General features: G+C 36.7%; 1 protein-coding gene across 1 annotated transcript in view; it reads left to right on the top strand.

The window, feature by feature from the left end:
• Positions 1–21,759, top strand: part of SREK1IP1 (SREK1 interacting protein 1) — a 48,573-nt gene extending 26,814 nt beyond the window's left edge. Inside the window, exons 4-6 of the mRNA XM_049864613.1 lie at positions 9,162–9,305; positions 13,619–13,691; positions 17,339–21,759. Coding sequence (XP_049720570.1) covers positions 9,162–9,305; positions 13,619–13,691; positions 17,339–17,528 — 407 coding nt within the window. The 3' untranslated portion in view covers positions 17,529–21,759. The remainder of the gene's footprint in view (positions 1–9,161; positions 9,306–13,618; positions 13,692–17,338) is intronic.
• The last annotated feature ends 1,911 nt before the right edge of the window (positions 21,760–23,670 follow it).

The raw sequence follows: 23,670 nt of genomic DNA, 5'->3' as shown, positions 1-23,670 counted from the left end.
TTCTTTTGTACATTAACAGATTTTTATCTGCACATTCAAAATGAAACTGGCCACATAGCTCAACCTGGAGTAAGGAAATGGGAGACTACCTTTGTGTGTGTACAATAAATGGTCCTAACCTGGCAAACAAAAATAAATAAATAAACACTGTTGTCTAGTTGATTCCAACTCAGCGACCCTACACGTGAGAGTAGAACTGCCCCATAGGGTTTCCAAGGCTGTAAATGGAAGCAGACTGCCACTTCTTTCTCCCATGGAGCAATTCCTGGGTTCGAACCACCAACCTTTCAATTGGCAGTCTAGCGCTTTTAAACACTGTACCACCAGGGCTCCTTGTACCATTTGTTAAAATACCAACTTGGTGCTAGGTTTTGTATTAACCACTTGAAAGTTATGATTTCAATGCATTTCATTCTTAAAATAACTCTGTGAGGTAGGTTTCATGGTCTTTATTTTTTATGGACATTTAAGGCCGTTGGCTCTGGCACCAGTTGCCTAGGTACTGACAAAACCATTTTGATTCTCCTGGAATCCAGATTTCTGGGTTCATAGAATTGGGGTGACCCACCCAGGCCATCTGCCCTTAGGTGTCCTTTTGAACTTTGTAAGAACTGGTTCCCTGGAGTCACCTTCAGCTCAAATAATATCTTATTAACAGCATAGCAGAGAGCATTTTGCCTTAGGCATTGGGTTTTTTGGAAAATTATCTTTGTGCAGCCAGTTTCCAGAAACATGAACTCCAGGGTCTGACTAGAAGCTGTGTTGTAGGATGTATGGCATGTCCTTGGTGAGTCTATTTCTGTAACCTATAGACCCTGAAACCGTAGTCAACCCTGCTAGTGCCTTGATGTTGTCTTTCAAGAAGTTAACAAAACAATGACCTGTATAACCAGCTTTTACTGTCCCCTCTATGGGGTACCTTCCTGACATGTTCAGGTGAAGCTGCCCAATTAGAATCATATCTTCTCACAATAAATATGTTGTTATATGAATTTTTGGTGTTTCTCTAAGCAATTTAGGTTTTTGACAGTACAGACCTCAACTGGCACTGATATAGTTATGTGATGTTAGGCAAGTTGTTTAACCACTGTGCTTCAGTTTCCTGTCTGTAAAATGAAATAATTATAGTGCCTAATTTCATAGACTTGTTGCAAAGATTAAATGAGTTATTGCAAATAAAATGTTTAGACCAATGATTATAGTGAATGTTATGGATTGAATTGTGTCCCCCCAAATAAGTGTCAATTTGCCATCATTCCCGGCATTGTATGGTTGTCCTCCATTTTGTGATTGATGTAATTTTCCTATGTGTTATAAACCCTAATCTCTGCCTGTGGTTAATGAGGCAAGATTTGATTATGTTGAAGAGGATTAGGGTGGGATGTAACACCCTTGCTCAGGTCACATCCTTTTATCTTACAAGAGATGAAAGGGAAGCGAGGAGAGAGTTGGGGACCTCGTAGCACCAAGAAAGAAGCAATGGGAGCATAGTGCTTCCTTTGGACCCAGGGTCCCTGTGCTGAGAAGGTTCTGGCCCAGGGGAAGATTGATGACAAGGACCTTCCTCCAGTGCTGATAGAAAAAAAGCCTTCCCTGGAGCTGATGCCCTGAATCTGGACTTCTAGCCTCCTGGACTGTCAGAGAATAAACTTGTGTTTGTCGAAGCCTTCCACTTGTGGTATTTATGTTATGGCATTAGATGACGAAGGCAGTAAGTGCTCAGCAAATGATATTATTGTCATTGTTACACATCAGAAAACAGAAGCCCAGAAGGATTACCTTGCTATTTAGTGGGAAAGTTGGAATTTGAATGCTGATTATTTATAAGGCTTTATTCTATGCCACACTGCTTTTTATAATCCACTATTAAAATGTTCTAAGTTGAATTGGCTCTATATAAAACTTTAAGCTTCTAGTCATCTAAGAATTCTTTGCTCATGGCCTACTTGGTATCTGTTTAGAAAAGAAACCACATGAGCTGTAATTTGAAACACAATTATTTCCTGAACTTTCTTCACTTATTCCCTAGTGGAAAAAAAAAAAAAAAACTTCATTTGTAGCTTCTTGAGTAACTTGTCATTACAAGATTAGGGTCACCTTCATTGAAGGAACATTAAAATGGGCATGGGACAGAGCCTGCTAGTAATGTGGTCATTATTAAAGTATGTTATTTATTTTAATGATTCCTTGTAATGTGAGGTATTTGGGCACAAAGTTTAAGCAAAGTAAAATGTATCATTAGGAGTTCTGTTCCAAACACAGAGATGATGAAGAAAAATACCGCGATAACGCCAAAAGGAAATTTTATAAAAGCTCAAAAGAATGAAAGAGAAATCTCCAGGTGCTGGAAATGAAAAGGAGGTCAAATCCAGAGCAGGAAGTGATAGCTGAAAACAGTGAAGTCCACAGGGTTTTCTTTCTATTGAGTAAACCTTTAGGGGCTATGGAGTGAAGCCTTAGACCCCTGTGGGATAGCAGAGCGGCTGGAGTGGAGGTCTTTGCATAAAGCCAGACTTCTCAAAAAAGCTGTGGAACAGGAATTAGAAAAATTCCACTAACTGTCTAGGGAAAGTGACACGAAAGCTTACTGTTAGAGTTCTTACAAAATAATAACTAGAAGAAAAGGAATAAATTCCAAAACTACCAACCCAAGCTTATACCATGTATAAGTTTGAGGAGTGAATTTACGCTGCTTTTATATAGTCAGACAAGAACCATTTTCCCACTCTAAGAAATTACATTAAACACTGGTCTGGTATCAAGTAAAGAAACCAAGTCCAGCTTGTTGTTATTGTTGTTGTGTGCCCTTGAGTTGATCCCGACTCATAGCAACCCCATAGGACAGAGTAGAACGGTCCCATAGGGTTTCCTAAGCTGTAATCTTTTTGAGAGCAGATTACCAGGTCTTTTCTTCCACCAAGCCACTGGTGTGTTTGAACTGCTGATTCTTCTGTTAGCAGCTGAGTACTTAACCATTGTACCACCAGGGCTTCAAAAGTCCAGCTATATAGAAACTAATAATAAAACTACTTAGAAAACTGAAAACTGTACTTTTTTTTCCCCCCAAAATAAAGGGATAGGAAAAAAAAAAAAAAAGACTAGCAGGCATTAGCTTAAATATTGCTGATATTCAGCTTTTTACCCATAAAAATGACAATTTCATGATTCAACTAATACTAAGCAAAAGAGCACTAGTAAAGCAATATTAATAATCAGACTTTTAAGGCAAAAGCAGTATGAGGGATATAAGAACAATCAGCCAAGAAGATAAAATTATAGCAATCTTGAATGCACTTAATAATATAGTCTAAAATATACATAGCAAAAGCTGTATTACAAGGGAACATTGACAAATCTATAGTCATAGTGCGATTTTTAAAAGTGTCTCTATCAAAAGCTATTAGAAAAATTGAGATGAAGATATGAACGACCAAATAAACATATAGTAATATATATCCATTTAAAATACTCACCAAATCTTTCCTAAATTTACTACATGCTAGGCCACAAAACAAATCTCAGCAAATACCAAAGGACTGATGTCATGTGGACTCCATTCTCTGATAACACTGCAATAAATATAAAAATCAACAGTAAAATCATAGCCTGAAAACCCTGTATATTTGGCAACTAAGAAGAGTATTTCTGATTGATTCATTGAGATAGAAATCACAGTGGAGGAAACTTGTTCCAACAGCATGGCAGACTAGACTATCCTATAAACAAGAGGAAGCTGGATAAAATGTGCAATATATATTTTCAGAGGCCATCAACCAAGGGAAAACAGAAACTCCAAGAGGGCGTTTACTAAACCCAGGCTTCTTGAACTTCTATTCATAGCATGGCAGGGCTTAGGGGACAAAAAGGGCCCAGGGCCCTGCCCAAGATTGGGGCTCTAAAAGGAAGCCCTGTGGTAGGTCTACACTCGCAAAGTACAAGAGAACTAGAAGTAAATCCTAGTCATGGTGAATCATCAGTGGGTTGTGAAATTTAGTAGTTGGTCACTATCAGCAATGTGTTTTTGAATATGAATGTAGTAATGCTTTCAGTGGCGCTTCCAGACTAAGACAGACTAGGAAAAAAGACCTGGCAGTCTACTTCTGAAAAAAATGGCCAGTGAAAACCTTATGAATAACGTTGGGACATTGTCTGGTATAGTGCCGGATGATGGGCACTTCAAGTTGAAAGGCACTCAAAATACGACTGGGGAAAAGGTGCCTCCTCAAAGTAAAGTGGACCTTAATGGCGTACATGGAGTAAAACTTTCAGGACCTTCATTTGCTGATATGGCATGGCTCAAAATGAAAATAAAGAGCTGCAAACATCCGTTAATAATTGGAACATGGAATGTACAAAGTATGAATCTAGAAAAATTGTAAATCATCAAAAAATGAAATGGAACACATAAAGATTGAAATCCTAGGCATTAGTGAGCTGAAATGGACTGGTATTGGCCATTTTGAATTGGGCAATCATATGGCCTACAATCCTGGGAATGACAAATTGCAGAGGAATGGTGTTCATCCTTAAAAAGAACATTTCAAGATCTATCCTGAAGTACAGTGCTGTTAGTGATAGGATAATATCCATATGCCTACAAGGCAGACCAGTTAATACAACTATTTTTCAAATTTATGCACCAACCACCACTGCCAATGATGAGAAAATTGAAGATTTTTACCAACTTTTGCCATCTGGAATTGATTAAACATGCAATCAAGATTCATTGATAATTACTGGTGATTGGGATGTGAAAGTTGGAAGCAAAGAAGAATCAGTAATTGGAAAATATGGCTTTGGTGAATGAAATGACACCAGATCAATGATTTCCTCATTGCAAATACCTTTTTTCAGCAACATAAATGGCTACTATACACGTGGACTTTGCCAGATGGAATACACAGGAATTTAATCAACTACATCTGTGGAAAGAGACAATGGAGAAGCTCAATATCATCAGTCCGAACAAGGCCAGGAGCCAGTTGTGGAAAAGACCATCAATTGCTGATATGCAAGTTCAAGTTAAAGCTGAAGAAAGTTAGAGCAAGTCCACGAGAGCCAAAATACAACCCTGAGTATATCCCACCCGAATTTAGAGACCATCTCAAGAATAGATTTGACACATTGAACACTAATGACCGAAGAGCAGACGAGTTGTGGAATGACATCAAGGACATCATACTTGAAGAAAGCAAAAGGTCATTAAAAAGACAGAAAAGAAAGAAAAGACTAAAATGGATTTCAAAAGAGACTCTGAAACTTGCTCTTGAACATAGAATAGCTAAAGTGAATGGAAAAAATGATGAAGTGAAAGAGTTGAACAGAAGATTTCAAAGGGTGGCTCAGGAAGACAAAGTATTGTAATACAGTGTGCAAAGACCTGGAGATAGAAAACTAAAACGGAAGGACATGCTTAGCATTTCTCAAGCTGAAAGAACTGAAGAAAAAAAATCAAGCCTCAAGTTGCAATATTGAAAGATTGTACAGGGAAAACATTGAACAGCCCAGAATGCATCTAAACAGCATGGAAGGAATATACAGAGTCACTGTACCAAAAAGGATTGGTCAACATTCAGCCATTTCAAGAGGTAACATATGATCAAGAATCAGTGGTGTTAAAGGAAGAAGTCCAAGCTGTGCTGAAGGGAGTGGTGAAAGTAAGGCTCCAGGAATTGATGGAATACCAATTGAGACATTTCAACAAATGGATGCAGCACTGGAGGTGCTCACTTGTCTATGCCAAGAAATTTTGAGGAGAGCTGCCTGGCCAACAGACTGGAAGAGATCCATGTTTGTGCCCATTCCAAAGAAAGGTGCCCAACAGAATGGGGAAATTATCGAACAATATCATTAATATTGCACACAAGTAAAATTTTGCTGAAGATCATTCAAAAGTGGTTGCAGCAGTACGTCAAAAGGGAACTGCCAGAAGTTCAAGCTGGATTCAGAAAAGGACATGGCTGGGGAAGCCAGCACAATGTGTCCAAGGCAAGGTCATGGAAGCTGCATAGACACATCGAAACTCCTTGAGGGACCAAATTGCTGGCCTGAGGGCTGTGGGGACCATGGTCTTGGGGAACATCTATCTCAATTGGTATAACATAGCTTATAAAGAAAATGTTCTACATTCTACTTTGGTTAGTAGCGTATGGAGCCTTAAAAGCTTTCGAGCGGCCATCTGAGATACTCTACTGGTCTCATGCCATCTGGAGCAAGGGAGAGAATGAAGAAAACCAAAGACACAAGGGAAAGATTAGTCCAAAGGACTAATGGATCACAACTACCACAGCCTCCACCACGCTGAGTCCCACATAACTAGATAGTGCCCGGCTGCCACCATTGACTGCTCTGACAGAGATCACAATAGAGGGTCCTGGACAGAGCTGGAGAAGAATGTAGAGCAAATTTCTAACTCACGCACACCAAAAAAAAGACCAGACTTACTGGCCTGACAGAGACTGGAGAAACACTTATAGCTCAGTAATGAAGTCACTTCTGAGGTTCACCCTTCAGCCAAAGATTAGACAGGCCCATAAAACAAAACTAAATGGGCACACCAGCCCAGGGGCAAGGATGAGAAGGCAGGAAGGGACAGGAAAGCTGGGAATAGGGAATCCAAGGCCTAGAAGGAAAGAGTCTTGACATGTCATGGGCTTGGCAACCAATTTCACAAAACAATATGTGTATTAAATGTTTAATGAGAAACTAGTTTGCTCTATAAATGTAAATCTAAAATACAATAAAACATAATAAAGAATAGGACGTGGAATGAGGGATATCGTTACTGATGTCAGATGGATCTTAGTTGAAAACAGGGAATACTAGAAAGATGTTAACCTGTGTTTTATTGACTATGCTACTGTGTGGATCATAACAAACTACAGAAGAACGGGAATTCCAGAATACTTAATTAGGCTCATTCAGAACCTGTACATAGACCAAGAGGCAGTCGTTCAAACAGAACAAGGGCATACTGCATGGTTTAAAATCAGGACAGGCGTGTGTCAGGGTTGTATCTTTCACAGTACTATTCTATCTGTATGCTGAGCAAATAATATGAGAGGCTGGACTATATGAAGAAGAACCCCAGGGCATCAGGACTGGAGGAAGACTTATTAACAGCCTGTGTTATGCAGATGACACAACCCTGCTTGCTGAAAGTGAAGAGGTCTCGAAGCACTTAACTGATAAAGATCAAAGACTACAGCCTTCGTTATGTATCGTACCTCAACATAAAACAAAAATCTTCACAACTGGATCAATAAGCAACGTGATAAATGAAGAAAAGATTGAAGTTGTCATGGGTTTTATTTTACTCAAATTCACAATCAACACCCATGGAAGCAGCAGTCAAGAAATCAAACGCCATATTGCATTGGACAAATCTGATGCAAAAGACCTCTTTAAAGTGTTTAAAATCAAAGATGTCACTTTAAGGACTAAAGTGCGCCTGACCGAAGCCATGGCATTTTCAATCGCCTCAAATGTGTGGAGAAGGTGGACAGTGAATAAAGAAGACTGAAGAAGAGTTGATACCTTTGAATCGTGCTGTTGGCAAGGAATATTGAATATACCATGGACTGCCAGAAGAATGAACAAGTCTGTCTTGGAAGAAATACACCCACAGTGCTCCTTGGAAGTGAGGATGGCAAGACTCTGTCTCACCTACTTTGGACATGTTATCTGGAGGGACCAGTCCCTGGAGAAGGACATCATGCTTGGTAAAGTACAGGGTCAGCGAAAAAGAGGAAGACCCTCAACAAGACAGATTGACACAATGCCTGCAACAGTGGGCTCAAGCATAACAATGATTTTAAGGATGGCACAGGACTAAGCAGTGTTTTGTTCTTTTGTACATAGGGTCACTATGGGTTGGAATCCACTCGACGGCACCAACAGTAACAGTATTTCATGTAACTTTTGTATTTTTTGTGTCGATGTGTGTTTTTATCTAAGTGTATAAATACTCATTTTAGGATTGTTTATAATAATAAAATATTGGAAGCAACCTAATTTTCTATCAATAGTGGAAAGGATAAACAAATGATTTTCATACAAAGGAACATTATTGTCAGATAAAATGTAAAAGCCATATCTGCTTAAGTTAACATAGATAAATCACAAAACATAATATGGTATTGTATGACAGAAACAAGTTGCAGGATGATAAACCAAACCAAACCAAACCCAGTGCTGACTCATAGCGACCCTATAGGACAGAGTAGGACTGCCCCATAGAGATTCCAAGGAGCGCCTGCCAGATTCGAACTGCCGACCCTTTGTTTAGTAGCTGTAGCACTTAACCACTATGCCACCAGGGTTTCCAGGGTAAGTGTAATTAATATTACGAGTGTATTTATAATACGATATGTTGCTTGAGCAGGATAGATACCAACTTCAGTATAGTTACCTCTGAGGACAGAAATAATAGAGTGGAATTGGGTCAGGGTTCCAAATGTCAGTGCAAGCTCTCCAGTATTGTATACGTGTGTGCATGGGTGTGTGTGCCCTTCCCTTAAAAAAATTGAAATGTTAACATCTGGGTGGTAAATATTTGGGTATTGGTTATATTATTTCCTGTACTTTTTTGATATTTATAACATTTAATTTTTTTTTTGGTTTATCATTTAGTACGTAACTGTTGTGTTCTTACAGGGAGAATCTTTAGTGGGTGAATAATGTCAGAATAAACTTTCAGGTGTTCTTTAGAAGACCACATTCAGTTATATTTATGCTTGTATATAATTATAGCAATTTTAATTAGATGAAAGCTGTTTAATTGAGTGAATACAGTAGTAACACTGAGAAGGAAAAGATATGGGAAAGGAATAAAATATAAAATCAAAAATACGAGTATACATCTTTTAGTATATAGAAAGAGAAAATGCAGTAATTCCATACCCTGAAATCCATAAAAAGTGGCCCAAAAAATTCTTATTGAAAAAGAAGTTCTGATAAAGAAAGGAAAAATTTCCCTCTCTGAGTGTTGCCTTCAGGGAAACAGAGAAAAGTTAACTACCAACAACTGAACAAAAGTTAAGGCTAAATATTATATTATTAAAATTGTAACTTGTCCTTACCAGGAGGCAACTCTAATGCAAATAAAAAATATGTATCTATGGTTTTGTCATTCACATTTTTTTAATTTTGTTTTTGCTTAGCTGGTCATCTGACTTTTGAGTGCCGCAATTTTCTCCGAGTAGACCCCAAAAGGGACATCGTTTTGGATGTCAGCAGCACAAGCAGTGAAGATAGTGATGAAGAGAATGAAGAACTGAATAAATTACAGGCATTACAAGAAAAAAGTAAGCAATGTTTTTCTCCATCCTTTAAAAATGTTTCTAAATATTTTATTGTAGTATATCATATTTATCTGTTGTATTTATCATTAATTTTATATCTTCTATTTTTGTTCAAAACTAAATAGCTAAGGAAATAGGCTTTGAAAGTTTTGAGTAATTTGTCCAAGGTCAAGCAGCTCATCAATGATAAAGCCAGGTTTCAGCCTATTTCTGACTCTACAGCCCATGTTTTTTTGTTTGGTTTTGTTTTTTCCCTCAATAGTACTTGAATTTGTCACAGGGTGCAAAGAGTCTGAGCTAACACTTGGTTTCTAGCTCTACATACCCATTTTTTCACATGTGACTTTCAGCAAGTCACTTAACCACCCTGAACCTCAGGGTCCTTGTTGACAAGGATCAGATTGTCAAATTACAGGCGTACAAATCAGACGTCTTACCCAGCATCAAGCTTTAAATTTCAGGGATACAAATCATGCTGAGACACAGGCAAAGCAAGAGTTCCCCCAGCACAGTTCCTCAGGTACTTTCTGTCTGAATCAGAGCCTACTCTGGCCAAGATTAACGTAAACGGTTTCTACATTACTCACACAGAAGAGAGTTGATTTGGTCATGAAACATCTCTATTTTATGTCCAGATAGTTACATTTTCCAGGGAACTCTAATTTTTTTTAATAAATGCATAAAATTTTAGAATTTAGACGAGATCTTAGAGAACACCTAAACACCTAATTTTATGGTAAAAGAAAATGAAGACTGGTGACTTCCCCAAAGTCACTAACCAGTCTGATAGTAAAGCCAGCACTGGGATCCAGGTTTCTTGCCAACTGGTACAGTGTGCTGTTCTCATTACAACATGCTGCCCTCCTACCTTGGAGACCATCCAGTGAATTGGTTCGTGACCTTTTTTTTTTTTTTTTTCCACCATATCAATCTTGAAGTTTCATAAAACATACTCCAGTCATTAATGGTGGTTTATTCTAGAGATGATTTTCAGTCAGAAGGCCAAGGACAAATCTCCCTAGGAGGAAGTGGAGGGAGTTTGGTTGGGAGAGAGTTTGTAAATCTTCTCTGTTAGAATCAGCTTTCTCCTGACCCCACATTTGAGAATCACTGATTCAACCTACCCCGCCTTTTTTTCTGAAAAAGTATACTTGCTTATTATGCGAGGGATATAAGTCAATCACAGTAGGACAAATATTGCATTATCCCACGTTTATGAAAAGACACAAATGCATATACATACAGAAACCAATGTTCATTGGTGGTTCCCAGGGAGGGGTAGCTGGGGAGAGGGGGCGTTACTCTTTAGATAGTAGACACTTGGTATTTCTGGTGATGTGAAAGGTAACACTGAATGTGGGTGAAGTGCACACAGCTTAACCAAGGTAAATGATGTCACTAAGGAGTACACACACACACACACACACACACACACACAAAGGGCATTTTTGGTAAATGCTAGAAAATATATAATTTTGCAACAACAACCAAAAAATATATGTGTGGTTGCCTAGGTATGTGCATATGTGTGCATATATACATGTCTTCTTATGTACATGCATATATTATATGTGTGCATGCGAGTATATTTGTGTGTGTATATATATATATATAAGCAAGCACGTAGGAGACACAATTACAGATACTTCTTAGACATAAGCAAACACCTTATTGTATTAGATTTCTGAGTTTGAAGCCTTAGGACCATAGTCTCATGGGACAACTCAGTCAGTTGGCATAATATAGTTCACAGAGTATATGTGGTACATCCTAGTTTGGTGAGTAGTGTCTGGAGTCTTAAAAGCTTATGAGTGCCCATCTGAGATATAACTATTGATCTCCTCTCATCTAGAACAAAAGAGAAAGAAGGAAACCAAAAACTCAAATAACTAGTCTACAGGCATAACAGTCTATAAGAACTGTGGCCTCATCTATCCTGAAAGCAGAAGAAGTAGATGGTACCCTGCTACCAATAATGACCTTTCTGATTAGGGTCAGATGGATCCTGATAAAAGGGGAGAAAAATATGAACCAGAACTGAAATTCTTAAAAAGTCCAGACTTACTGGACTGCTTGAGGCTAAAGGACTCCCAAGACTGTTGCCCTGAGAACACTCTATAAACCTTGAACCACAACTACCCCCTGTGGGTACCTTTTAGCTAAGTAACAGATTGACTCATAAAACAAAGAATATTGCTAAAGAATTTCACTATTTACAAAGGATCCAGGGAATTCAGAAATTCAGTTTCCTTCCATTCTTTTTGTGTTATTCAGTATTAATTAACACTTTGCCTATAATTAGGAAATAGTCCTCATTTCTCATCTCTTAAAGATTTGAATTATTCTCTTGGTTCAGTCCAGAAAAGAAATACTACATTTTGACAAATTTGGGGGTATTTGGCTTATTTGTTTTTGTAAGAAGATTCCCAAATAAGGTCTTTGCATTCTGCCATAATCTTCTGTCTCCTTCCCTTGAGTCACTGCTGGAATTAAATTCAAATGGATGACTTACAGTGGTGGTTTCAGGCTTCATAAAGATAGGGCTTAACTGAATCCACAGGGTAGTCGGAGTATAGTAAAGCCTATAATTGGCTCAAAATGTGTTTTTTATAAGACAGCTGCAAAAGATATTTTCTAAGTGGTTTATTGGAAGACACAAGAGGGAATGGAAAATTTAGATTAATGGGCCTAGGCTTGGAACTGGCTAGTCAAGGATTAAAAAGCAGCTGCTATAGCTGCAAACCTGGTGACAGGTATGTAAACAAAGATCTAGTGGTTGAGCACTAACCCGAAGCTGTCTCTGACGCTGGAACGTAGCCTCTGACTGCCTGTATGTCACACAAGAGACAGCCACCTTGTTGCTGATCATACCAAAATTAAGTACTAAAGTACATTAGACCTTCTTGTCTTATGTTCTGTACTTCAAGGTTTGGTTGTAGCATTTTCCAAGATCTTTTTATGCCGCAAAAACTCACTGTTTTTTCTGCTATGCTCGTGTGCGCACTGTGCACCTCCAAGTCCTGACTCAGAAAGAACCTCAGTAAATAGAAGTGGAATTGTTTTAGGAGCTCTTGGTAGTATAGAAACACTGAACCATCTAAAATAAACTTGTCTTCAGCGCTGGAATTCTGATATGCTATTATTGTCAGTTCTGCTAGTTCTTCATAAGGGTAGAAGACTAGGGGAAAAAGATTTCTTGAAGTCTTTAGACTTAAATTCTAGGTTATTTATTATTATTATTATAACTAATTCCCGTATACAGTTTAATCAGTGGACTCCTTATCCATCACCCCCGAATAGAAGAGGAAATTATTCCCGTAGCTAATATTTTTGTTATTGATTTTTCAGTTGATCCCATTGTGTTTGGAGATGCACTTTGTATGATTTCATTTCTTTTAAATTTGTTGAGGTTTGTTTCATGGCCCAGAATATGATCTGTCTTGGTCTATATTCTGTGGATCCTTGAAAAGAATGTGTATGCTGCTGTTGTTGGGTGGAGTATTTTATAAATGTTGATTAGATCCTGTTAGTTGACATTCTTCTGTGTCCTTGCTGACTTTTTGTCTAGTTTTATCAATTGTTGAAAGAGGAATTTTGAAGCCTCCTACTGTAATTGTAGTAGTGGGTACTGTAATTGTAGATTTGTCTGTTTCTCTTTTCAGGTGCCTCACTTTTGCTTCACATACTTTGCCTCTCTATTGTTTGGTGCATACACATTTAAGATTGTTATGTTTTATTAGTGGTTTGACTGTTTTGTCATTATATAATATTTCTCTCTGTCTCTGGTCATTTTCTTTTTCTGAAATCTATTTTGTTTGATATTAATATAACTACAGCTGATTTCCTCTGATTGTATGGTGCAGTATATCTACTTCTATCCGTTTACTTTCAACATGTCTCTAGCATTATATGTGAAGTAGTTTCTCGTAGACAGTATAAAGTTGGGTCATTTTTTATTCACTCTGCCAATCTGTTTTTTAATTAGTGTATTTAGACCATTTCCATTTAATGTAGTAAGTTCATACTGTCTAAAACATTCTATTTGAAACATGATGTTAAAAAAGATCCAATCTCTTAATTTTTTATAATCTTTTTTCTTAATTTGAGAGACCTCTTTTGGGAAATAATTTCTCTTGTGGAAAAGCAATTTCTTTAGTTTTGTTGTCTTTCCTTCTATTAAGGTCAAGTAAAATTAAATACAATGCTTGTTTTTGAAATCTATGTAAATAAGTTCCATCATCCAGAAATACTTCTTGTATATGCAGAGGTGTATATACAAGGATTTCCATTGCTTATTGTTTCTACATTTTTTGCAGGAATAAAGGAAGAAGAGGAGAAGAAGAAAGCAAAAAGCAAAGAAAAAATCAAATTGAAAAAAAAAAGGAAAAGGTATTTTTTCAACATTTTTTTTAAAGCAGGATTGTGAGTACAGAATGTATTATAACATTTTACTTTTTATGTATAATTCAGTTAATTTGATATTAATATTTTCTTAATGGGACTTAGCTGTTTAATGTTTCAGTTAAATAGCAAAATTCCTGGTGTTATAAAAAATAAAGTCAACACACTCAACTACCTAAAGTCATCTTTTTGGAACAAATCAAGGTATAAATAAATAACAGCCCTTCTTCTTTGATTATTCTGTTAGTACTGAAGAATTTTAAGTTTTAGAATATCAGCCAAACCTTGAGTTGTGCATATGTTTAAATTCTTCACATATATATTTTTTCCTCATATATGTGAAGCTGGAACTTAAATATTTGCATTCTCAAAATATCACTGCCATGGCTAAGAAATTAATTTATTTGCAAAATTTATGTAGTTATAATGCTGAAAATTCCTTCAGGTCTTTCAAACCCTCATCAGCCCCCTGTAAATTTTTACTGTTTTTTGACAACTAACTATTTGGTTGAGGAAACTGATCAAAAGAATTCAGAGGCAGTATGAATGGAGCTTGAAGACATTATGCTGAGTGAAATAAGCCAATCTCAAAAGAACATTGTATGACTTCACTTATATAAAAAGACAAAAAAAGGCAAATGTGTAGGGACCAAAGTTTATTAATGGTTACCAGGGGTGGGAGGAAGGGGGAAGGGGAGTTAATGGTGATGGAAAAATCACATTGATTAAGGGTAGGGTTTCCCAGCCAGTTATTGTAATTGCTATCAATAAGTTGTGCACCTGTAAAAAGTTGAATTGGCAGAAGTTGTGTGATATACTTACAACAACAACAAAAAAGCATAGCTACTGAGGCTGCTTAGGTACAGCCAAATACCTCATAGGATTTGGTTCCTTGGTTTGCAGGTTTAGGGTCATGGTTTCATGGGACATCCTAGTTAATTGGCCTAATAACATGTTTAGTGCTTCTCTTCTACCTCCTAGTTCATTTCTTAGTGCCTGGGGTCTTAAAAGCTTATAAGTGGCCATCCATGGCATAATAATTGGTCTCTATTTGCCTGGAGCAACAGAGAAAGAAGGAGATTCAGGAATAGAAAGAGGATTTGGAATGTATGGCTAATTGCCTCCATGAACAACTGCCTCCTTTGTTACGTGACCAGAAGAACTGGATGGTGCCTGGTTACCATTACTGAACATTTTGATCAAAGATTCCATAGAAGAATCCTGATCAAAAGGGGGAAAATATAGAACAGAATTTCAAATTCTTATGGACCCTAGACTTTCTGGAGCCATGAAGGTTGAATGAACCCCTAAAACTATTGCCATGAGATGACCTTTAAACCTTAATCTAAAACTATCCCCTGAAGTCATCTTAACATCAAACAATAGTTTAGCTTAACTACCATATTTTTATGCAGATAACATGCACCTTCTATGTTTGTTTCCCAACTGTTCCCTCCCCCCATGAGGTATTTTTGTAAGTGTGCTATGCTTTTTTTTTTTTTACAGCATCATGTTAAAAAAAAAAAATTGGCATAGTGACACTTAAAAAAATACCTCGCAGGGGGAGGGAGCAGTTGGCAAACAAACGTGGAAGGTGCGCATGATTTGTATAAAAATACGGTAGTAAAAAAGATCTGCCTTGAGCATTATGGTCTTTTCAGAGCTATCTATATGGGATCAAATTGACAACAGCAACTTGAAAGGTTAGATGGGAACCTTAGGGGGCAGTGAGTTTACATTAACAAGGGAGGAGCAACTCAGAAAAAGGTGAGAATGGTTACACAACTCTAAGAATGTTATCAATGTCACTAAATTGTACATGTAGAAACTCTTGGGTTGGTGTAGGTTTTGCTATATATATTCTTAATAACAACAAAATAATAAAATTTAGGGAAAAAAATAAGAGGCAGCTTCTTGGCTAATGAATATGATTCAGTTCATACTAGAATAAACACATGCATATAGAGATTTTTTTAAGGCACTTGGCCATAGTTATGTCTAGTTTGGACCCTATTCTCTCACAGTTAACAGTGGGTTCTGTAAATCCAGCGTTGTCACTTTGTAATTTTTATAGAGCGTTTACTACATACATTTTAACGCTGCAGATGTTTTATAAATTGTAAAAGTTAGCTCTGTTTCAAGTGATAATTATGTTAATAACCTTTAACACAAAAACTAATCAAAAGCTAGAGCCCAGTGTTCCTGACTAGTGTATTGTTGAATCATTCTGCACTAACAGCAAGGTAGAGTGCTTACCGGGAAAGTGAAATTATCTATTTTCTTCCAAATTCTAATATGTTTGTTTTATAGTAACCAATCATTTATTCAGGTCTCTCTACCTTGGGTCTCACAAAACTCAGACAGGGGCTGAAATTAAATTAGCTTTTCTAGGCACACTTAGCAGAGATAATGCCACTTAATAGTGTTGCTGTGCCAAAGCCTAACATTTTGCCTTAAAAATGAGAACCCAGAACCCGGAAAAGTAAAGACAGAGAAGAGAGAGCAAGAGGATACATGAGAAAATAAGCTCAGCAGAAGACCAGAGGTCTAAGTAAGTAGATAAAGAGGAGAAAGGAAGACAGCATTACAGAAATAAGAGAAAACATAGCTGCATGAGGAATGCAGTCAAGGGGTTCACACAAGTCACTATAATGGCAAAGATAGCCTTGGGACATTGTAGCCTAATGCATTTTTCTCCTACTTTATGTCTCTGTCAAGTTTTCTCAGTTTGGATTTTAACTTCACATGTTTAGATCACTGAGCTCTTGAGATGCCTTTCTTATTTTTAATTAATTCAATTTCTGCCTTCTCACAAATATATGGTGTCTGGGTGTAAGTAGAATGCCACCCACCTCCTTAAATAAGATTTTAAAGGATGGCTTTTTCTGGTGTTTTTTTTTTTTTTGTATATGATGTCTTTTCTTTCTTTTTTAATATTAGAGAAAGCAATTCTAGTTTATTCCTATTTAGTATTAGAATAATATAAGAAAAAACAAAGAAAAATGATAAATCATCCTTATTTATATAGAGTATTCATTTAAAAGCATCTTTTCTATAATTAATGAACAGTATTATGAAACCTAAGTGTACATCTCTCATTCTGCATCTAGAGGGAGTCAGGTACTTTAACTTGAAAAATCAAGTGAATCAACAAAAGTGCTTTGTTTTGGTAATTTTTAGCTTTCATTTGTGCCAAGGTACAATTATAGCCTTTTTTATGTAATTACATCCTTTTGTGGTTATTTTAAAAGACTATGCTAACAAGCTATTATTTTATACACAAGTGTTTTGGGTATATAATGAGGCTTGATGAATGCAACTTTGTTTGCCTTAAAAGACTTTGAAGGGTAGGTATAGCATGAAAAAATTAAAATCATGGAAAAATCATTTTTATGCTTATAAATTCAAAACTTACTACTAGAATTGAGGAGAATAGAGACATTTGTTTTGTCAATGCCTGTGACCAAGTAGTAGAGATTCTGAATTCAGCATTTTAAGCATATTTTATTCAAGTTTCTTTTATGTCTGTTACACTCACCTTGTTCCAGGAAGAATTTAAAACAGGTCAAATTCCATTTAAATTTACCTGTCAGCCATAAATGCAATTATCAGTCAACATGTATTATTGCCCATAGGTCTTATTCATCCACTTCCACTGAAGAGGACACTTCAAAAGAAAAGAAACAAAAATATCAGAAGAAAGAAAAGAAAAAAGAAAAAAAGAGCAAGTCAAAAAAGGGAAAACATCACAGAAAGGATAAAAAGAAGAGAAAAAAGGAAAAGCAGTCTTCTTCCGCTAACAGTCCTGAAATCTCCAAGAAGTAACTGAGACTTTGGCCTAAGCCATTAAATTTTAAAATTTGTTTTTAAAAAGTATTTGATCTTGGGATTTGCTATATAAGAATTCTTTGCAATAAATCACAGCCCTTTCCATATAGACATTTTTTTTTTATATAGAACCATTATTCCTCTAGCAAAATATTTTTTAATGTGCACTGACTATAAAGTTTTGAATCAGTCTTGCTGCTTGATAGTCATGCCACAAGTATGGATATTGGTACATAGAAAACACATCATTTTTGGTATTTGTGTGTGCTTGGCTAGTGTTATTATATCACAAGTTGATTGCAAAATGGCTTTGTTTACCACAGTCAACACAAGTAATCTACCTAGCCAATAATGAGTGTTGCTGAATCACGTGTCCACGTTTCAGTGACATTGAAATTTTTAATAGCTTTATGTATACTATGATATAATGTATAAAAATAGTGAAATTTTTCACTGTTGCTTTTAAATCTGTAGGCTCTTTTGAATGCCATAGGACATGAAACTGCTTTCTTGGTCTTGACTAGGACTTTTTAAATGAATGGTGTCTGCAGAAAGATGATAAATGAAAATGTTTATAAGGGAGTTTCACTCTTTTATGAAATGCAGAGTTTCTAGTACTTGCCTGCTTTGTTTTTGTAACAATTAAAAATATCTCTTTCCTGTTTAAAAAGGCAAGCCTACTTCGGCCTATTAGTCAGTCTCATAGAGATGATACTGTGTTGGCCAGGATTTTTAGGATAGACTGCTGGGTTGTTTTCCAAATATGTCACATTGGCATGCGTTAAAGTGATACCTCAAACACAGAAATTTTTATTTAGAAGGACAGCAAAATCTTCGTTAGAACTGATTTTTATTATATTCAGTATGTGAATTTTATGACGCTTATTTCTATGGGCAATATGGAAAATTTTTATAAGTGTCAACATATATATTTATTTTGTCTGAATAATTTGTATATAGTTTTGAAGCAGGTTTCACACTGGCTTTATGGTTTCATAAATAGTTTGAGGTGCGTATTGGGCTTTTACTTCAGACACAAATCTCAGGAGCAGTTACAAAAATTTAGACTTAAGAGTTTTATTCTGTGCTTTTTAAAATTTTAAGAGCCAGGGAGTTGCATTATGAAAGCTTTCATATAATAACGGAAATTTTATATGGTAAGCATTTTCAAACACATACTAGTTGATTTAAATGTTTTAGTTTTTTGTTTTCACAATAGTTTGCTTTGCTTTGCTCAATGCTTAGTTATCTCTTATACTCAATAAGCAAAATGCTTACTAATATCGTAGCAGCATTGAATGTCAGCCCAATATCATGGCATAGCACCAAAGATTGCAAGAACCTCAGGGTGGTGCAGTTATAACTTTTCAAATTGGTAACCCACAAACATGGCTACAGGTGAATTTATATGGTGAAATCGGGTAAGTGCGTTTACTTCACAGGCTGGAAAGGTTTACTGATTCTTCAGCCACCCTCCTCCCCGATTAACATGCCCTCAGTAAGACTCAGGGAGCCCTGTTAACTCCTCTTATTATATGCTCACCTGGAGCCCATGCTCAAATTCTGTTAAAGCTGTAGCCACTTCCCTGTTGTAGCATTATAGCCATGGAAGCTCTCACAGTCTGGCTTTTCCATACCCAGTTTCATAATATTGCCCTCTAAAAAAGAAAAAAAAATTTTTTTAATAGTCGAGTCTGTTGTTTAGAGAGAAACACAGAGATTTTTAAGGGTTTGTTTTGCCTTCGTTATTATTTTTTGAAAATACAGTAAACCTTCTTTGGCTATCAAGATGAAAAATATAAGTAAAAGGGAGGAAAAACCTTTTTAGAAAAAGATTTGAAGGTTGATACGTGCCAAAGGATGACCTCATCCCATTGAGTGTGTAACATGGTTTAAAATGATTGTAATTGTAGTGAAATAGAGTTAATCCAGTTATTTATAACTTTTAGTCCTGTTAATTGTAGGGATCATAAGTTCACTCATTAGATTTGTTTTCTGAATGGTGACACGATTAATGATTTAGAAGAATTAGGTAAAATTCAACCCTCATTAACTAATATCATATGCGAATTAAAGATTTTAATACTCAGTAAGTTTTTCCCTGGAAACAATCATGAAAATATTCTTAATTCCCCATAATCTTAGCATAGTTTATGAAATATCTCAACTGAATAAAAATCATTTATTTTTTACTAAAATAATTTTCTTGGATGTGATCATGTTATTGGGATTGGATGCAAATCTCACTCATACAGTTAAGAAGAAAATTAGTGAAATTTCCTCTCAAGCAGTATGTAGCAGAAAGAAAATTGAATTTAATGGTAAAATTCTGATAGATCTGGCTCTTCTAACTACCTACGTGACCTTCAACAACATCAGTTAGTTTCTCTGGACTTTGGTATCTTTCATCTATAAAATGTACCAAATGATCTCTGAGTTCCCTTCCAGCCCGTAATGGATATGATTATTAATACTTTAGGAAAATTCAAGTAACATTATTCATCTTAGAAATTATGTAGATAAGCAGGTAGCATTATGTTGAATTTATGAATGTGATTGTTAAATGTCGCAGTTACTCACTCTTTAAACATAATTTTTGCTTCACATTCTTACCACCCCAGTGTGTATCATTTTCAGCAGATGAAGATCAAATTTATATTTAGATTTGTGTCTACGTTCTCATGACCTGAAAACTTCGAGGTTATTGCTTTTGGGCTGATGGACTGCTAAAGATTTAATGTATGTTCTCTTCACCAGATGCAGACAGAATTAACATCTAGATTTGCATTTGTAACCAAATTATTTGAACACTTTGAGCGCATTGCTTTGGGCTGATGGACCAACTCTCCCCTTATATCCCCCTTTCTTTTCTTCATATTATCTGTTAGCTAAACTCTTTCAGAGGTATCTGCAGTTCTTCACATTTAGTGCATCTTTGGTTCTCTGAAGTCAAAATGTCAGTAAATGAGGAATAAAACAACTCTGTGTATACTACAAAAACCCGTATACTGCTCACTTTATATAACCCTTGATCATCTTCAGTAATAAACTAGGCCAGTGTTATTAATAGCATTGATAACAGGGCCATTGAGTCCTTTCTTTACTCAACATTTATTGAGTACCCAGCATAGCAAACACTGTGCTAAATACTATGGTGACAGAGGTAAATAAATCAGTTGCATTTGCTTCCCTGAAGGAGTTCACAGTTTAGTTGGTAAGAGAAACACAAGATCACATCATTTTGTAACAAGTGCTAAAATTGACCTGAACATAGGCTTATGGAAACACAGAGTGATACTTAACCTAGCCTGGAGAAATTATAAGAGGCTACCTAGAGAAAGTAATGCCTGAATTACATTTGGATTCAGGGTAAGGATGAGGGTCATGAAATCTCCTGGCAGAGTGGGTACTGTGAACACACCCCACAAATATAAGAAACTGTACAGTGTATGTGGCAAGAATCGCAAGCAACCTGATGTTGCTGGTGTGTCATATATGAGGCAGGAAGTGGTGAGAAGCAAAACTACCTTTTTTAGGTTCTCAGGAACGAAAGGAGATCACGTGTTCCCTGTTTGAGAGCTTGGCCTTTAATCTGTATGCAGTGAGACACCATTAAAGAGCTTTAAGGAGGAGAGTGACTTTTACTGGGTGTGGTTCATTTCATAATCCAACTTCCAAATTTCATGATTTTTAAAAGGTGAAATTGCTCTCGTTAGAAGGCCACCACATAGAAAATAATTTCATTCTTTTATATTATTTGTATTGTTCTTCTAGACCAACTATTTCTGAGATCTGATTGTTGCTACCAAAAATTACAGTGACTTAAGCGTCCTGAGGAAACCCTGGTGGCGTAGTGGTTAAGTGCTACAGCTGCTAACCAAGAGGCAGTTCGAATCCACCAGGCGCTCCTTGGAAACTCTGGGGCAGTTCTACTCTGTCCTCTAGGGTCGCTATGAGTTGGAAACGACTTGACGGCAGTGGGTTTAAGTGTCCTGAAAACACCTGAAGATACTATATTCTTGCTTTCAGACCCATCTCCAGAATGATATGTATGTACTGTGAAATGTGTTTTCCTTTGTTTTTATTTTGGATTATTTTTGACTGGCTTGAAATAAGTTCTATCTCTGTGTCAGTATTCATTAGCTCTAAATAAATCATTTAAAATGTATTTTTCATTGTACATACTGTGCTGTCATTTCATCAGGCGTTTTGTTTTTTTAATATTTTGTCTCAATCTCTGAAGAACAACTCATTCAGAGTTAGAGAGGCACATACTACATGGTCCACTAGGTAACCCTCAGGTAACCTTGGAATAAGCTGGCTCAGCAGGGAGCACTTCAAGGACCCCATTTATATTAGTGCTGATATTCAAACTTTCTAGACAGTTGGCATGCAAAAACAGAAGGTTTCTTATGCTAGCAACTTGATAACCCCAACTGAGGAGCCTAGGGTCTTCTGACCTTAGTTGTGTCATCCTGTCTCCTCTAAAAATATGCAGAGTAGCTGAGATCTAGGGTTCCTCCTCGAGCACAACTCATGATACCTCCAGCCATCCCTGACCCTGTCTGCCTCTCCCATAGGATGGCTGGAGTCTGAGGACCATGAGCGTTCTGCTGGCCCTCAGTAAGTTTCCTGTTCCTTGTGTCATCTACCCTTACTCTTGAGCAACAAATGTAAAATTGTACCACTGCTTTAAATAAACTTTCTCAACGAAGATTTTCACCTGAGGTATCATCATTAGTAATATAATTACTAATGTCTATCAAGAGCCAATTTTAGGGGATTTCTTTTTTAATCAAAGCTGGATAAAAGAAAGATCAGTAAATACCCACAAAAGCTTTATGAGCTTTAATGAAAACTAATGAAAATTATTTTTTTGCCATGTAAAAAGTCATTTTTATAATGGAAATGCTTTAACTTTGAAACCACATATGTTGTAAGTAAGCAATTTTACTATGTAAACCCTAGCAAAGTTACCAAAGTGTACTCTTTGAATGTGAAATCTAACTCAGGCAATAGGATGTTGCAATAATGATCCAGAACCATGCTGTCATTACAGCCACATGTGGTTATTTAAATTATATTAAATAAGTAAAATTAAAACTTTAGTTCCTTAGTTGCACTAGTAAAATTTCAAGTGTTTTTTTTTTTAATAGCCACTTTGTGGCTATTCTACTGGAGAGCACAGATACGGAACATTTCCATCATTGCAGAAACTTATATTGTACGGTGCTGATCTAGACAATATACAGAGATCTTGGTAGAAATTTTGACAACCTAGTGAATAAAGAAAAATGGGGCATCAGGATTGGTGGAAGACTCATTAACAACCTCCGATATGCAGATGACACAGCCTTCCTTGCTGAAAATGAAGAGGACTTGAAGCACTGATGAAAATCAAAGACCACAGCCTTCAGTATGGATTACACCTCAACATAAAGAAAACAAAAATCCTCACAACTGGACCAATAAGCAACATCATGATTAACGGAGAAAAGATTGAAGTTGTCAAGGATTTCATTTTACTTAGATCCACAATCAACACCCGTGAAAGAAGCAGTCAAGAAATCAAAAAACCCATTGCTTTGGGCAAATCTACTGCAAAGGACTTCTTTAAAGTGTTGAAAAACAAAGATGTCACCTTGAAGACTAAGGTGTGCCTGACCCAAGCCATGATGTTTTCAATCCCACAGTATGCATGCGGAAGGTGGACAATGAATAAGGAAGACCTAAGAATTGACGCCTTTGAATTGTGGTGTAGTTGAAGAATATTGAATAAACCATGGACTGCCAAAAGAACAAATTTGTCTTGGAAGAAGTACAACCAGAAAGCTTCTTAGAAGCACGGATGGTGAGACTGCCTCTTACGTACTTTGGGCATGTTATCAGGAGGGATCATTCCCTGGAGAAGGACATCATGCTTGGTAGAGTACAGGGTCAGCTGAAAAGAGGAAGACCCTCAACGAGTTGGATTGACACAGTGGCTGCAACAATGGGCTCAAGCATAACAATGATTGTGAGTGTGGCACAGGACGGGGCAGTGTTTGGTTCTGTTGTACATAGGGTAGCTATGAGTCATAACTGACTCGATGGCACCTTACAACAACAGTGATCAAATTGAGCCTGGGTGGCGTAAACA

The sequence above is a fragment of the Elephas maximus genome, chromosome 2, assembly GCF_024166365.1.
Source record: "Elephas maximus indicus isolate mEleMax1 chromosome 2, mEleMax1 primary haplotype, whole genome shotgun sequence".
Classification (NCBI taxonomy): Eukaryota; Metazoa; Chordata; class Mammalia; order Proboscidea; family Elephantidae; genus Elephas; species Elephas maximus.
The sequence above is the reverse complement of the archived record's forward strand: the minus strand, read 5'-3'. Positions and strand labels throughout refer to the sequence as shown.